Raw genomic sequence first — 16,750 nt, forward strand, 5'->3', positions numbered from 1 at the left:
ATAATCTAAATAATTAGTACAGGTAGCTAATGCTGCTCAGTTCTGCAGTGGTGGAGTATGCTTTGGCAATGCAAATAGCTGAGCTTAGAAGACCAATGAAGTTTATTCTTTCTAAGCAATAACTTAAACCCAAGGGATTTCCAATTGACAACAGAAGCAATTAAGTAGCTAGGTGTTAGTATAATGAACTGAATTAATTGAAATAAATCTTGGTGCAGTCATTGGCTGCTCCAAATAAGGCATTAATATATGGATGGGAACTACTGAACCTTAGCTTGCAGCAAGCTTAGTGGTTGCAAGAAAGCATTACCAGCAGTCTTGTAGAACTTTTATTCTCTTTGTATTTTTCCAATACCAGTTTGGTGTATTAAGTGGCCACTGTTATCCTCTTGATAGCACACAACATCCTGGCTCAGTCTGTGAGCATCTGAAAGCCCTTGAATTGGGATTTCAGTGCTGGAGCTTGTCAACACAGTCAAGCCAATGCTGAATGATGTGGGTGAGCAAAGGTAGCTCTGGGGGTGCAGAAGATCTCTGCAAGCAGAGTGTTGCTGGGGCTGTTCCTGATTGCATACAGTTGTGCTGTATTTCTTATCCTTCTGCAAATATATTAGTACTAAGGGCAAGACACTTGTCTTTCCCTGAAACATTGGCAATTCCCACAAGAAGTGGGATTCTTTGCTACCAGCACATTTGTCTGACGCATTCTTTTGTTTTTATTCCTTGCTTGTTCTGGCTCTTGCCCCATCCTCTGTGTAAGTTGAAGCAATCAAGTGTGAGATACCTGCCTCCCAGCTGTGTTGGTATATCCTCGTTCTGTTACAAGTTCTTGTTTTTCAGTCTCCACTCCTCATTAGCAAGCTGGGCTGTTCAGGTGCTGGCTGCCACTTCTGCTGAAAGAGATTGAGAATGTTTCAACTTTACCCTTCCCTGCTTTGCCTCTTTCTCCTTGGGCTCTCCTGTATCAATTCTCCAGTTGCTTCCCTGGAATATGCTCTGTAGGGGACACCCTTTCTTCATTGCTTTCCTTGATTTGTTGACCTTCACAGCTTTTTGTCTGTCTTGTGTGGCTTTTCTCTCAGTGCTCCTGGAATTAATTTTGAAGCTTGGATCAGCCCATAGCAAACTGTTTAAGAATGCATTACTTTTTTCCAGCAGAGTCTTAGGAGTTTTAGAGTAATTTGCTTAGAATACATTTTTAATAGAAAAATTGCTGGAAATACCTTATGCCAGCTGAAAGTGACTTTGCATTTTAGCAAAACAAAAGATATCATGTAAATCATAGTCAAGAGGAGAGAGAGAACTGTTTTATAGCTGCAGGTACCACTTGACCTGATGCAGGAGAGAAAAGATGTAAAATTGGTAGGTACTACCCTCTTTATGCTATTTTGAGAGCTCTGCTCCATCTTTAACTCTCACAGTGACAAATGACAGCCTTAAGGGACTCTCCTTGGGACTGCTGCGCTGAGGGATTTTCTCTGAAGCTTGAAGGTGCAGTGATCTATGAGTGGTGTCTGAAAGAGCACTGTGTCCTTTCTGGTGGCTTTTGGCTTCATTATTTTTACCCATGAGCATTGGTGGAAGGAAAGAATCTGATGCCAGGAAATGAGCCAAAGTGAGTGAATTAGGAAAACATCTGAACTACGCTGTGGGGACTGACCTCAGCTGAACTGTGAAGCTCAAAGCACAGGTATAGTCCTGAACATGCAGAGCCATGCAATTGGATCACTACGTGTTTGCAATATCGTATTTAAATGTTGCATAGCAAATCAAATCTGTGATTTGTGCAGGGAAGCCTGCTGGCAGTGCAAGAAGCTACTTCACAAAATGTCTTGAGACTGCTTCTCCTGCAGGGCGACACTTGAAGTTCTTTCTCATAACACACATAGGCACTGTTGGAGCCCGAGGTCTTTCATGTCGCTTAAGTTGCATTTTTTACTCTTTCTTTAAAAACAATATGGGTGCCCTCTGGTGGCAGAGTTCCCACGTGCTGCCCCTCCTTTAACGTGAGTAACTGTTGGCACCTACTCACAGTGTCTGTGTCCCATAGAGTGCCCTGTTGTCCTTGGCAGTTATCTGGAAAGCAGCATCTCTTCAGGAAACAAAGTAATTTAGGAGCAGAGTGAAGGAAATGATTTCTTGGTTCAGTAGAGGAAGCACAAACTGAGATTTAGGATTAATACAGTGCAAGTACCATCTAGCTTTAACTCCTGATGTGGAAATAGTATCAATTGTCTCAGCTTTAGGGACCAGTGCTGTCACTGCTGTCACCTTTCCCAAGCCCATCCTCTTCCACCTCCTGATAATCTGAGCTGCTCTTTGGGCTGTGCTAAAAACTGAGTCTGTGGAGAGGGAGGCTGGATTTCACAGTACACAAGTGTGAACACCTCATAAGCTGGAGAGCCAGTAGTGGTCCCAGATGTGGCCTTTGGGCTTCCAGATGTGATAACTGCATGGCCTGAAATTTGTTATCCTGTCTCTGGCTGCCCTCCTGTGATCTTCCCCTGCTGTCAGATGACCAAGAGAAGCCTGAAGCAACCTCATTTCCCTCAAGAAGGGATCTGGAACCTTTGTTTCTTTGCCAGTAAGACAGATTGCAGAGTCCTTTAAGTATCCAAAGCAATAACATCTTTGCTGCATTTAAATAACTCCATCTTGCAGGTTAACTATGAAAGTCATCCATGAGATGCTTGGAACATTTTTTCCCTTTCTTCCCCACTGTTTTGCTCGAGTTTGTCTTCATTTCTAAACTCTCTGAAATAATTTCAATACTCAGGCAACACCACTTACCTTAGCTCTATATTTGCTCTCCTGTTCTCATGTCCTCCTTAATGGAAATGAAGATGGATTGAAAAGCACAGTCAGGTAGACAAGAGCTGCATGTTGGGTGCCTATTAAGTGTTCTGGCATAGAAACGTGCCTTTTTCAGTGCATGTGAGTGGGCTCACCAATTTCTTCTTGCTTTGCAGGACTGAGCCTGTAGCTGGCAGAGCAGAACCAGATGCTGCAGCGATTAATGTTGTAGTACATTTTCACTTCATGGCTTGTAGCACACATGTTGATGAGAATTCATGTCTTTAACAACTAGAAGACCGGGTGCTGGGGTCGGTCTTGCTTAAAATTTCTTCACAATGGTTAATTATCAGTGTGGGCTTCTAAGCTTGATGGAAAATAGTGGTTTTTGGATTAATAGACTTATGTTGATAATTTACATTAATCAAGAAACCTGATTTGTCTGTCTTTAGAGAAACTAAATACTGTCAAGGAACTCAGAGCAAGTCAGTACTGAAGGTCACCAATCACATCAGTATTTCCTAAAGGTTATATTTGGTGTATGTAGTGTGACTGCTAAATGAGTAATGCTGCCATGCAAATAGGCGTGAAAGTAGACCTAACGCAGACAGCTTCCCAGAAGTGCTGAACAGCAGCAATGTGTAACACTGAGCCTTGATTTGAGATTCCTGTATTTACACATATTCTAGGATGTATGAAACCAGTCTTGTAGATAAGTCTGTGTTTGTTGTTTCCAGATGTTCCCCTTGCTCTTTGGCCATCCTCGTGGGTGTTGTGTACTTGTGCTCAGCTTGCCGAGCGAGCGAGACTGAAACTTTGAATCTCTGTTGATGGATTGCAAGGGACTTAATGACTTTATCCTCGAGGTCATAGTAAAAAATGGAATAGGGCTGGGAATTTACCCTCATCAGAGCTTGGGAGAAACTCAGCTGCTTGTTGATGATCAAATGCTTGTGTTTAGATGTGTTATTCATGTGTTTTTCATCCATTGAATGTGCCGTGTTGATTTTTTTTGTGTTATTCTGGCTTATTTATCACAGTATCGTCTAATAGTGGGTGGAATACCACATGGGAACTTGGAGTTATTACATGGGTGTTGTGATTATCAGCAATGCTAGTAATCTCATCAAGAAATGACATGTGTTTAGCATAAGACTTGCTTTCTATAAGCCCTTGTCACTATATTCTTTATGGTCCTGTAACTAAAAAGCCTAACAAATGTCATTGTGCTCATTGCCCTGTTTGCTCTTGTCAAATATGAATAAGTTAAAACTTACTGAGTATCTACAGCAGTCGAGCACAAGGTCTCAGCCAGCTCTTATTAAAACTAAGCCTCAGGCTCTTGCAGAAAGGTAGAAATGCATACTTAGTGTTGGTCAGCAAGGTACATATTAGCCCCATTTAAGTGGAGATAGTCTCTGCTCTCCTCGGAATGTCAGGATACAGAGAACATAAGCCATTATGTTTCACAGTGAACACTTGCTCTGTTTTTATATATCTGTCACTTCCAGTAACAGTAAACAATCTTCATTTATTACATGCTCCTGTTGTTTTTGATAACTTTGATAGTTAAAAAACACACAACAGTTTTCTGTTGGGCTTTATTCCCTGCTTGGGTGTTTGTGCCCCCTACCAGTTATGTACGGTAGCTTTTAATTTATACAAAGTATGGCTAACATTCTCTCCTTGTCTTTCCTGTTTTGTTTCCTTGTTTCTATAGTGGTTGTTTTCTTATGAGTTCAGGTTGTAACTCTTTGGCATTCTTCTCATCCTTGAGTATAAGCTTTTAAACATCCACTAAAACTATTTTCAGCAGTTGATAATTATATTTCTAAGTCAGGCTGTGATGTGGCTCAGTTTTTCAGCCTGAAGAAGCCAGGTTCAGATCAGCCCTGAGTGTGTTCTGTCTTTATGTGGGGCCCCATAAAAAGTCTGTGGAATTGGAGACTGCTTTGCCTCCCTTACTCTCCAACATAAGATATTCTTATTTCTTCGAAGTAAAGTTTGGTGTCTAACAGCTGGGATTGGTGGTGAGCTTGCTGTCTTTTGGGAGGACCAGGAATGGAGAATGAGATGCCAGCTCTGATCTTACTGAGTTCCTGTGGTCATCCTGCCTTGTGCTTCTTGCTGTCTTCATCCACCTTGCAGCTCTATAGGATTGCCCGGCCCTCTTGGACCATGCTGTACCATCTAAATGCCCAGGAACAAGCTCAAGAGGAGTTGCAGCACTGAAAGCAACTGTAATTTTCTTTGGGAAGAAGCTATTGAGCTTGTTGATATTTAAAGTATAGTTTGGATAAAGAGGCTCAGGTGAGCAGTACATCAGAGAGGTGGAGAACACAGGCTTATGGCTTCAGGGTCAGATGGCAGGTGTAATTGAGCCATGGTCATGTGCATCAGTCAGCTGCAACTCGGGGGCACCTTCCAAGTCTGCCACTTGGTGAGCTCTGCTTGGAAACATAAGCAGTGTTTCCTGGCTTAAGAACTTACGGTGCAGAGATTTACAGTTCCTGATGGTATTAAGGTAACGTCAGCGGGATGCCTCCAGCGTGTCATTAGGGTTGACAACCTTTTGCAAAGCAATTATTTTCCTCTGCAGGCTGGCAGGAAGAGGTCTCTGAGGAGTGGCACGTTATCCTGCATGAGCTGAGTTAGCTAGTAAGATTGACCTAAAACAGTTCAGGTTTGCCTTCTTCACAGCAGTCTCCCACAGAGGGGGCTTGCAGTGGAGGTCCTCACGCTCTGACCTGTCCATCTGTGTTGCATGTTGGTGCCAGCCCCTAAACTGAGTAAAGGAAGTGGGAGGGAGCGTGTGCTGTCAGCTTGTTTGCTGCCAAGACAAGGCTGGGTGCCTCCAGTCTGGTCCTGACAGGCAGCTCTGTCACCTATTTACAGAAATTTGCTGGTGATGGAGAGAGCAGTGATGGAATAAATGCACTCCTACAGCTGATTCTAGTGCTTCCCTTCCCCTCTCCTCACCTTACATAGGTTGTGTATGTATGTAAACATATGCTTCTCCCTCTTTCCCTAGTGTATAAGTCTCTTCCCTCATGATATCCCAAAGCACATCTGCTGCTTGTCCTGTCCTTACCAGACAAACATAAGCCCTCTAGCAGCTGTTTTATGCATATTGCAGTTATCTCAGCTTCCTCTTTTCCTTTTTTCTTTTTGACAGCAACCTGATGACTTTAGGTTGAGTTTTCCCATGCTGTTCTGGACTCTTAACATTCCTGCTGTTCTCTGGGTTTCCTCCAGCTTTTCTCTGAATGCCCCTTCAGTGGCTGTGAATGTGCTTTCAGCGGGGATATGCCTACTGCTGGCTGGGGCGGGAGGGAGGATGTACATGTTTCATAGATTATGCTGCTGTTTCCTTGGAGCTATTTTGGGCTATGACTGGTGTCCAAGAACCACCTCCTCAATCTAATTATTAGTCTCTGGAGCCTGTCTTAATATTGTCGTGTTTTCATTGCAGTTCTGGCCATGAATTAATTGTGCTGACTTGCGTTAGTATCAAATACTTTGGAAAAAAACGGAGTAAGTAGTAGTAAAAAGTTCTGTGAGGAAGAGAAAGCCCTTAAAAATTGGGCTTTGGATACTAGCCATTTTAGGTTAATATCCTACTAATCATTGGTTGCGGTGGAGCTGAAGGTGAGACAGCTTCTCACTTAGTCTCCTCATCCTTGGAGGATGCTTGTTTTTGTCTCATATCCAAACCAGGCAAAGCTTGCTCTTGCATTTCATTATGAAAGCCTGTAGTGGCTTTAAACCTCACTTAGATGCCTCTGGATAAGATGTTTGTATGCAAGGAGCGTTGTGGCTCCTTTCTCCTGAAGAATGCATCTGTCAGGCAGGATTCATCTCCCCTGCTTTTGGTTCTGTGGCAAGGTCTTTGCTGACACCTGGATGCCCATGTTAGATTCCCTGTTTCCTTCTGAGCCTGCTTAATACCTGGTAGCTAAGGACTCTTCTGCTGCTTTTGGGATTAGAATAACTGAGCACTGTTATCTCTGGCACAAAGATTTGTTATTTCAAAACACTTCTTTTTTTTTTTGCTTGGTTTATCTAGGAGAAGCAAAACTCTTCAAAATGAAGAACTGTAACTTCTTTAAATGGAAAGACTGCAGCTGGAGTCCTTTTCTAGTCCCTGGTACAACTCGCAGGATCCTTCTTGGATGTGGATCCTATGGTTGAAGAATGATTTGCAAAGAGAATAGCTAAGCACTGAGTAACCCACTATGGTAGCTAGGGGCCTTTCTTTGGTGAAGATGAATGCTGTCTTCAGCTTGATTGTTGGCTTTCTCCAAGGGTTAACAAGGAGAGAGTACTATATAGGTGAGAAATACTCTTTGCCTTCAACTTCGTTCAGTATTGAAGAAAAACCCCAAGGAGACCAGAAGGTTCCAAGCATGGCAGCTGGCATCCAGGACAAGCATGCTAAGTGGAGAAGGGCTGGCAGCTTATCTTGGTGCACAGCGAAGTGAGTCTTGGTTCCTTTTGTCTCCCCTTGCATAAAAGCTGTAGCATCAGGCCTGCCTTTGCTGCCTGAAGAGCTGGCATGCTGACTTAAGCAGGGGAATAGAAACAAAGTTACAGCTGGCAACTAGCTCTCCCCAAAAGGGGCTGTGGAGTCTCTGCGTGGTGGTGGTGGTGTAGCAGGGTATGGTTATGGATCTGAGGGACTCTTGGCTGTGCTGGTGTCTGTGCTGAAGGACTCCTTTATATGGATGTGGTATGGACATTACAGGTGATGGAAGCCAAGATTTAAAACAGAGGGGAATTGTGCAGGACATATACCTCATTGTAGGTGTATGTGGGGAGCAGATCCTTCTGCGGTGAATTCAGTGAGTAGTTTGGACTTTGGCCTGGAGGTGAGGAATAACAGATTCTGTTTGCAACCTTGCTTGTGAAGCAGGCAATAAATTCTGCTTTTATTCTCATATTTCATCTTGCTCATATGGTGGGAAGGTGATCCATCTGTAGAAGAGAGTTAATTACCTATATAAACTAGAAAGGGGGGGGGATGGGGAGCCTGTGTTTGAAGAGCCTATGTCTGCATCGCAGTAGCCAACCAGCTTGACAGCATGATGGATTGAAGGAACGCGTAGGTTTTGCTGAAAGTGTTTGATTTGTAAGTTTTATTTATCCCTTCCCTGGTTTGCTGTCAGTCAAGCGTTACAAGAGCAAATCTTCACTGATACAGCTATCCTCTGGCATGTTTGATATGGAGTAGCTTGGCCACATATACACGCAATTGTCTTTTACTGTTTTTTTTTGTCCCCAGAACTTTGTCCCAAAGGACTTTCTTTGAGCTGCCTGGGACTCATGTCCTGCCTGCATTTGAAGGGCTTTCCTTGTTAGTGCTGCTGCTGGAGTCTCAGCTGGAGCCAGCCATGGCCAAAATGAAACAGAGCATGTAGTCACTGGTCTGCTCCCCACGTTGTCCAGCTGCTGTGCTATTTGAACCAGATGTGGTTCAGTGAAAGTCTAAAGATGGTGAGACTTAAAAGACTCGGACCTTTTCAGGAAGCATAGGCTGGCATGGTACTCTCCATTTTGTGCAAAGAGGCTTCATTAGTACACCTCTTCACCAAGCACTTGTGTGTTTTATTAAATAAAGCTCTCCCAATGTTATGTTTGATGTATTCTCTTCTACTGCAGACTAGAAGGCTCTGAACTGCTTTAACGCAGCCATAGGATAGTGGGTGGTTGTGTTCAAAGCAATGCTGGGCAATTGGTGGCAGCTGTTGGAGTGCTTTTGATGGTCTGCTGTAGTACTTATCACAATATGAATAAAAATTAATTTACTTTCACAGTGATCCTCTCTGTCCTTAAGCATGCTTTGTGGGAGCTTGTTCTATGAAGTTGTTGTTTCCTATGGTTAAGTTTTCCCACCCCAAAAGTTTGGGAGTAGTTTAGCCCTTAGTTATGGTACAGGATGAATTTCTATTAGTGAATTATTGAATGTTAGTAAGGAGAGAGTTGTTTACCTTGGTAACATCTAAATGAATTGAAAGAGCCCCTGCCTTGTTTCCTCTTGGAATGTGACCTGCTGAGGTTGCTGTAAAGCTCTGTGTTGTTGGAGAGGGGTACACACTCTTCTATTTTGCATACTGTGTCTGTTTGTTAAGAAGCTGGTAGGATGAAATGAGCTGAGCCTTTTGCTTGAAGCTTGAGAGACTTCCAAAATCCTGTTTAGCTTTTGTTTTTCTCCCAAGGCAGCTTTTTTTTAACCAAATCATGCTGCTGTAAATAATCACATTCATGGTTGCAGGGAGCACAAAGCACCAGCCTTCCTCTGCTGGCTAATGAGCAGTGCCTAGCTGGGTGTGAGCCCTGTACCTTAGTTCAAAATAAATCCCCAGGAACACAAGAATAATGGCACCTTAGCTGAAGTTACAGGCAGGCTGGAATGGCTGCCTAAGCTGTTAGAGCCATCGGAAAGGATGAGTTTAACCAAACTGTCAGCTGCAAAGTTTGTGATAAATTAACATGTGTAGAGATTGTAACCCTACTGATGGCTGATGTGGTCTGAGCTCTGTCTGGTTGTTAGCTGCCTTACAGGTAAGGCGTAGGAAAGATGTGGTCTTGTCTGGCTTATGGGTGGATCGTGTTTCTGTTTAACCACCACACTGCTAGTTGGTCCTTCTTGTCAGTCCTTGTTAATTTTCTGAACTGTTTTCTTTTTGCTTGTTGCAGGGCCTATGCAGAAGACTCCGTGAACCATGACTCAAGGGCAGAGCCGGGTGAGAAGGTGAAGCACCGGGAGGAGGGGGAGAGCAGTGGCGATGAAGGCAGGAGGGCCGTGGCATCAGGCAGTGAGGAGGCTCACTCAGAAGGGGGGAAGAAGAAGAAGTGTTCTGGCTTCAGGGATCGTAAGGTACAAAACTTGGTTATTTTATACCTGCAGCATTTGCATGGCAGTGGAAAAACAGGGTGAACTTGCACAACCCTTTATTCATCTTCTCGTGTAGCACTGACTGACACATATTCAGTCAGGCTTTTGGACTGTACTTGTCTTTGTTCTCTAAAATGGCCATTCTATTTTGGGAACCTATTTTCTTGGCATGATACCTTGTTCCTTGAAATTTAAACCTGCCCTTTGGGAAAGTACAGCTCACGGAGCCTCTGAATTGCAGCACCCCTTTGCCCCCCTCCTGTTGGATGTCTGAGGGATGGCTCTCTGTGTCATAGCTGCTGGGCTGGTGAATGCAACATAGGGAACCGGTGAATGCCTTTAAACCTGCAAGCATCCAGTTTGTCTGTCAGCTGTCCCTGTTTAATTTCTGTGTGAGATGTCTTTTCAAGAGGAGGAAAGTCTCAGTACTGAGTTGTACTGTCTGCTTGTGACCTGCCTTCGCTGGTGGGTAATCCCGAGAGCTTTGGGCTGTTCAGAAGTGTCTGCCTGGTTTGGTGCTATCTGTAAGCACGCTGTTATTACAGGATGTACAATTTGGCCTGATGGAATGTCCTGTAACTGAGAGTTGGCAGGCTGTGCTATTTTATTTTTTAAACCTGTCTGGATGTCAGTTTTATTGGGCTATGTTTGATGATTTAATATCTCTGCAGTGCCAAAGAGGACAATGGGAGTATATGCTCTTCGCAATTCCTTTTCTGTATAATTTGCTTCTGGTGATTATTTTAAGTCCATATCCTGGAGGCTGCATCACATTATATGTTAAATTGTGGATAGTCATAGAGTGGCTTAACAGCTTTTCATAAAAAAGAACAAGCAAGCAAAAACCAAAAAAAGCACACAACAACAACAAAAAAAACCCCACTAACTTTTGTTTGAGGTTGCTGAATCTTATTCTCTTTTTTAATAGATTACACAAACTTCAGTTGCCATGTGGTGGTCGGGGCTGTGAACTTTCCCTGTTGTGACATTTTGGTGTGAATTTATGTTGCAAGTTGCTACATGGAGATTTTTCAGAGTTGTCCAGGGAATATGAATTCCCAGCTCCTGTTATTTTTCTTGTCAATTCAGAGTCGGGTAGCCTGACAGCCTCAGCAGAGGTTTCAGTTGTGCCAGTACCACTCAAGGGAAGTAGATTATTTCTTCAGTGTGGGCAGGTGGAGGCAGGTTGCAAAGAGCAAAGGTCCACCTTCATACGCACTTTTGTTTTTCAGGAAGAACACTTTTTAATATAGTGAGCATGGTGATTGGTCTCTCTTACACAGCTTGTTGCTTTGGCTGAGGAAGCCAGGGAACACTCTCTTGCAAGCTAGGACTTGTTAGACTCAGCCAGTTGTTAGGACATGTGCCCATGCTGACCATCTCCTTCCTTCCCATACTAGGCAGGAGGAATGTGGCTGTGCTTCCAAGTAAGACACGAGCCAGGCATGCAGGGTGCCAAAGGGGTATGTTGGGAACAGCGCACAGCCTGTGTGCCTTTGGGCACAGTGCTTGACTTGAGAGCTGTAGCTGCAGTGGGAAAAGTGCAAATTAAAACTGATCTTACAGCCTTTTTCAAGTGCAGACCCTTCTCCCTCCAGCTTGAAGACCAGATGTGCCTTTTTGGAACCTAGTGCTGGTCTTGCTTTTGCTTTATGAAATGCACGATGGAAACAGTGGCCTCCCAGGCACTGTGCTCTGTGGCTGAGTGGACCCAGTAGGGGTGAGTCTTCAGTGCTGGAGCAGTGAGTCAGTCTGTCTGGGTGCTCTGATGTCAGAGGAAGGTGTGCCTGGCTCCTGACTCACACAGGGCAGTTCCCAGGGCATGCTACTGCCCCGTCAGTCAGGGGAATGCTTGGCTCTGCTGTATGTTCAGTAAAACAAAAGGCAAAAATGCAATAAAAAACTTTTCCAGCTCTTCCTGTAATTAACTGAAAATAGTGTGGGAGTTTTCATTGAGGAAAAATGCTTTCAATTAAGCTTAATGTCAACACTTGTTTCTTATTCCACTGTTGCTTTTAATGAAGCTAATCAGTGGTGAAATAACAAATGAGAAGTGACATTCCTGTTCTGGGCAGTGATTCAGTGAGGAGGAAGCTGCAATACAAATCACTGTGTGTAGGGCTGGCGTGGTGAGTGGTCCAGGGCAGGTGGTGGTGTAGTGTGTGCTCTGTTTAGGGCAGAAAAGGAAAAGGTGGTTTAAGGGTTTTCATTGTTCAGAGGCTAACAAGCAGGTGTATATCACGCAAGTGGGTTGATTTATTGATTTGCTAAAGATCTTGTATGCTTTATGGAGATGTGTACAGCAGTTGCTGGGTCCAGCAGGTATGCTGCCTCAGGAGCAGTAATTCTGCTGAGACTTCATCTTGGTGTGCGTTACAGCAGGGAACTCCATGAAAGCAAACAGTAATTAATCTACCTGGTTAGTATGCCCGGGATGTGCAATGAAGCTGGACTGCCAGAGATCCCTTTCTTTTGTAGTCAGGGAGGCCTCAGTGATGCTCTGGAAGTGAATAGAGATGTTAATTTAGAGCTTTATTCTTATGTCTGCCTGGGATTTTTTTTCCTTTTAACCCAAGGCTTAGCATAAACGTGACAGTCTCAACAGCAGCTTCTGTTCTGTAAAGCAATAGGGATTACTTGCTCATCTTCCTTCTCTGTGCTCTTTAAAGAAGCGCCAGAGGGGGACTTTTCCCTTCTGGTTGCGTACTGTCTGGGGGCCCCTCACTGCAGGAGATTGCAGTTCTTTGAGAGCAGGTCTACCATTTTTGGCTGGACTGCACTATGTCTAGGGCTGGTATAGTGGGTTGTCTAGAGAGGTGGTGGTGCCCCATGCCTCTAGAAACCCAAGGTCAGGCTGTACGGGGTGCTGAGCTCCTGATGGAGTTACAGGTGTCCCTGTTCATTGCAGGGGGGTTGGACCAGATGGCCTTTAAAGGTCCCTTCCAAACCAAACAATTCTGTGGTTCTTTGGAATGGGGAAGGAAGCTTATAAGGATGTGTGCTTTACCAGGAGTGTACCTGGAGTCATCTCTAGGTAAGAGAGCTGTGGGAGGAGGCTTGTATAGGATGGCTTTGTCAAGATTGTTTAGAATTAGTGTAAAAATCTCACACCAGCATGTGCATATGCATAAATGCTATTTTTCTCTCCTTTGGTAAAGGAAAATGCACCTATATGTCATAGTTGGGGCATCCTTGTTAATGCTCGTTTTCCACTTAGCGCTGAGCCTTGAATAAGGGAGCTGTTCCCCTTTGCAGATCACAGCTGTTCCTTTCTGGAGCTGCCTTCGTGTTCAGCCCAGCCCTGCGGTCAGGGGTTGTACAGCATATTGGTTAGCTCTTGCCAGTTAGTGAGATCATGTATCCGTGGTGAGGTGATGGTGAGTTCAGGGTAGGCAGCAGGGAAGATGTATTGCTGCATTTGCTCATTTCTCTGGGAAGTGTGAGGAAGAAGTTATTTCAGTTGTGATGAGAACAGCCTGTTGGATGTTAAACAAATGTGTTAGAAGGGACACTTTTTGGTCCAGATTGAGTTATTCCAGATCACTCTTTGTATGTTTTCAGGAAAACATGCCATTACAAAACCCTTAAATTTCCTTCTTTGCTGTCTGCTCCTCTGGCCAAATGCAAAATGAGATGGTCAGCTCTCCAGCTGCTGCATTCTCATATCCTATTCTTTCAGGGATGTTCAGCTGCTCATTTGGAGGAGTGGAATCCTCTCTGATCTCAAGCTGTGTGTTCAGAACTGCATCCTCGTGAGTGTCTGGGAGTCAGCTGGGGAAGCTTTGCCATCTGCAGTACACATGGGTGGGATGGAAGGGATTATGTAGTAAAGGGGCACTCTGCTTCTGTTGCCAGAGATGATTGTGATGGTCTTGAGGATGCAGTGTGGAACCTGAGTGGTGTGTTGGGAAGTTGCAGTGTCTGAAGTCAATGCAGAATGTAAGCTGCTTCAGTGCAGTAAAGCAGAGACCTTGAGGATTTTCCCAAGTCAGGGGTAGGAGAATTGGCAGTGACTCTGATCCGATAAGGAGGCAACTGTCAGGCTTTGTGCCTTCTGTTAGAGAGGAACAGCTGCAAGGCCTGTGCTCTAAAACTAAGCAGTCAGCAGCCTGCTGAGTAGCATCTTAAGGTCTCAGAACAGGTATAGAGGAGAGGTGAATCATGGATACCAAATCAAATGGGATCAAATGGAACGTGGTTCTAGTGGCAGAATTGTTAAGATTAATGTTTCTTGTGCAGCTGCTGAGTTGTTGAGCAAAAGCAGTACAACCTATAAGCCTGGGTTGAATGAAAGCATTCGGCAGTGCCTTGCAAGATGTTATTCCTCAGGCTTAGAAAATCAGGGATAAAACAAAGTCTAGGCAGATAGACAAGGAAGCAGGCACCACTGAAGGAAGCAGTGGATGGAGGGAGCTGCACTTGGTTCTACAGCTTGTCTAGTTTTACTCTAAGGTAGGAATGCCTCCCTGCATTTTTGTGTGTAGTTGGGTGTGGTGTTGTCTGTTCCGAGTGCAGCCTGTGGGATAGGAAGGAGTCAGAGGCCTGCAAGCATGAGTCTAAGATTGCTGTGACGTAACAAGGTTCCACCTGTCAGGTAGGGGTTTGCAGCAAAGGGTGTTTGGGAAGAGCTGAGAAAGTGTGTGTTGCCACATAGCGTCAGTCAGCAGGGCTGCAGTGTCTTGTAACTTACCAATAGGACAGTTGGTCTCCATCCAATACCACTATCTTTGAGGAGTTTGGGTAAAGTTTGTAAGGTGCAAAGGCTAGTAACAAGAGGGGGAGGTGAGAGAGGCTCTGTGAACTGACACATGGCTACAGGGAAGGGAACTGCAGGGATGTTTGTGTTCCTGATGGGTGTGACCACCTAGCTATGGTGATGCTAGGAAGAGTGGGAGGAGGGCTTGAGATAAGGTCAGAACCACATCACTACCACCAGTGGTGCCAGGTGGGACATGCTTTCAGTGCAGCATACCCTTGGCACAGGGTGCTGGAAGGCCGAGCACATGCTGGAGAAAGGCTCTGTGTTCCCTGGACGAGGGATTATGAGCCCTTTGACAGATTATAGAGGGTGTTTTCTTTCTGATAAACATCAGGGTGGAAATGTTGTTGAGGCTAAAGGACAAGGCTGAAAAAGGACCGAAGAAGTAAATGATCTACAGATGCCTTGGCAGTACCCTTGATCTTGCTGGTGTCTTCCAGCAGATCGTTGGTTTTGTTCTGTGACTGTTGGCCAGAAGTACTAAAAGTTTCAAGTACATGATGGACTAAGCATGTTTTATAATAATGCAGAAAGGAAAAGCTAAACTAATGAAGAAAGTCTTCTGCTTTAACGCATAATGGTGTAGGTCTTTCTGCCTTTTTTTCTCTTAGGGAGTGATTTTGTTTATAAAAGCTTTCTGTTCTCTGATTAAATGTAGCTGTACACTTGAGGGAAAAGAGTTTGAGATACAAAATAATCACTACTGGCAACAAAAAAACAAATGAGCAAATGGGCTGACTGAAGAACTTTTCTATGGGTTTTTTCCAAGATGGTAGGAAAGAGGTGGAAAAAGGGGTTGATTAAGCAAACAGCTGTGGCTCCAATTGATTTTTTTTCCAGTCCTCAATGTGGAAGTGAAGTTCTCTCCCATCTCTCAATGACTGGTCTTTTTCCATCAGTTTGTATACCAGTCAGGAGCTGCACCCTTCAGCACTGTGAGTTTGGTTAAAAATGCTGATGTCCTTTAGGTTAACATACTTGCTATTGGTACTTTGTCATGTTTAGGATGAATAGTGAAGTGTCTGCAGGGTTATTTTCACCTTACTCTTCATAATGACAGAGGAGAAGCAAATCTTACCTCTAGTTAACTCTCAGTGTTTGTTCTTAACCCTGTGACATCAGGAGCTGATTCCTGCATTTTTCCTGGTGGCTCAGAAGCTGAGTGTGGGAGAGAGATTTTGGACCCTTCCAGCATTTTTTTCTTCAGATGTGTTGCTGCTGCACCCAACTTTGTTGCAGTATGGCAAAACCTTCACATTCTCCTGATGGCTGTTAGTTTTGGGGTCTCAAGTGAAACTCTGTGCATCTAATGCTGGTTAAATTTATTTCCCAGGTGATGGAATATGAGAACCGGATCAGAGCCTACTCCACGCCAGACAAAATCTTCCGATACTTTGCCACTTTGAAGGTGATAAATGAACACGGTGAATCTGAGGTTTTTATGACACCGCAGGATTTCGTGAGATCGATAACACCTAATGAAAAACAACCAGAAAGTAAGTGATGTATGTGTGTAGTAATTGGAGAAACTAGTATAGCAACAGGGAGTAAACTGCAGTCTCTGCTTACCTCATCTTTAGATTTCCTGTCAAATTGTTTTGTTGTTGCCTATCATCTGTCTTGTTATGTTGCCATGCACAGCACAAAATGAGGGGGCTGCACTCTGACTAGTGCCTGGGCTACTGCTCCAATAAAGTTGGTTTTGACCCACACTTTATGCTAATGCAATGGAGTGCAAGTGGATAACAGGAGAAAGGCAGAGGGCTGCCAGCTCAGCCATGCATAAGCTGTGCTCATTGCTCTAGCAGAACCTGCTGTGTGTCCATGTAAGCTTGTGAGCAAGGTTTCTTTGCAGTGTTCCCAAATAATGGTAATAATTCAGATTTGTAAGTGTTGATCCCAGTGTAACCCTTGGGAGTTTTAAACCCAGGGTTCCTAGGGACAGAAAGCAGCGCCTGTTCCAACTCTATTCCCAAAAACAAGATTAGCCTGATCTCTTTCCCACTGATTGAAGTACTACTGCAGTATAACAGATCTCTTTATTATGAGCCCTTGAAAAGATAGCTTTCTTGCATTTTTAATAGTGAAAGAATTTTTTCAGTTGGAACACTAACAGATCACTACTTAAACCTGCCGAAGGAGGTGCTTTGGCAAGGAAAACCTTATATGTAAAGGGGTACAGGCAGCCTCGTGTGCCTGACTGAGCTGTGGTGCTGCTGACTGGGGTGGTACTCCTCTCTGCCTGCTCCAGATTCCCTGTTGTTTGCAGTGAAGCTCATCAATTGCGGTACCTGTAGGGATTT

The 16,750-nt window shown here is 44.2% G+C and overlaps 1 protein-coding gene across 12 annotated transcripts in view; it reads left to right on the forward strand.

Moving 5' to 3' along the window:
• Positions 1–16,750, forward strand: part of MICU1 (mitochondrial calcium uptake 1) — a 90,408-nt gene that overhangs the window by 16,467 nt on the left and 57,191 nt on the right. For all 12 annotated transcript variants that reach the window (XM_025151708.3, XM_025151709.3, XM_004942032.4 and 9 more), the window contains 2 exons: positions 9,490–9,670; positions 15,781–15,943. In XM_025151708.3, coding sequence (XP_025007476.2) covers positions 9,490–9,670; positions 15,781–15,943 — 344 coding nt within the window. The remainder of the gene's footprint in view (positions 1–9,489; positions 9,671–15,780; positions 15,944–16,750) is intronic.

This window comes from Gallus gallus, chromosome 6 (assembly GCF_016699485.2).
Source record: "Gallus gallus isolate bGalGal1 chromosome 6, bGalGal1.mat.broiler.GRCg7b, whole genome shotgun sequence".
NCBI classification, from domain to species: Eukaryota; Metazoa; Chordata; class Aves; order Galliformes; family Phasianidae; genus Gallus; species Gallus gallus.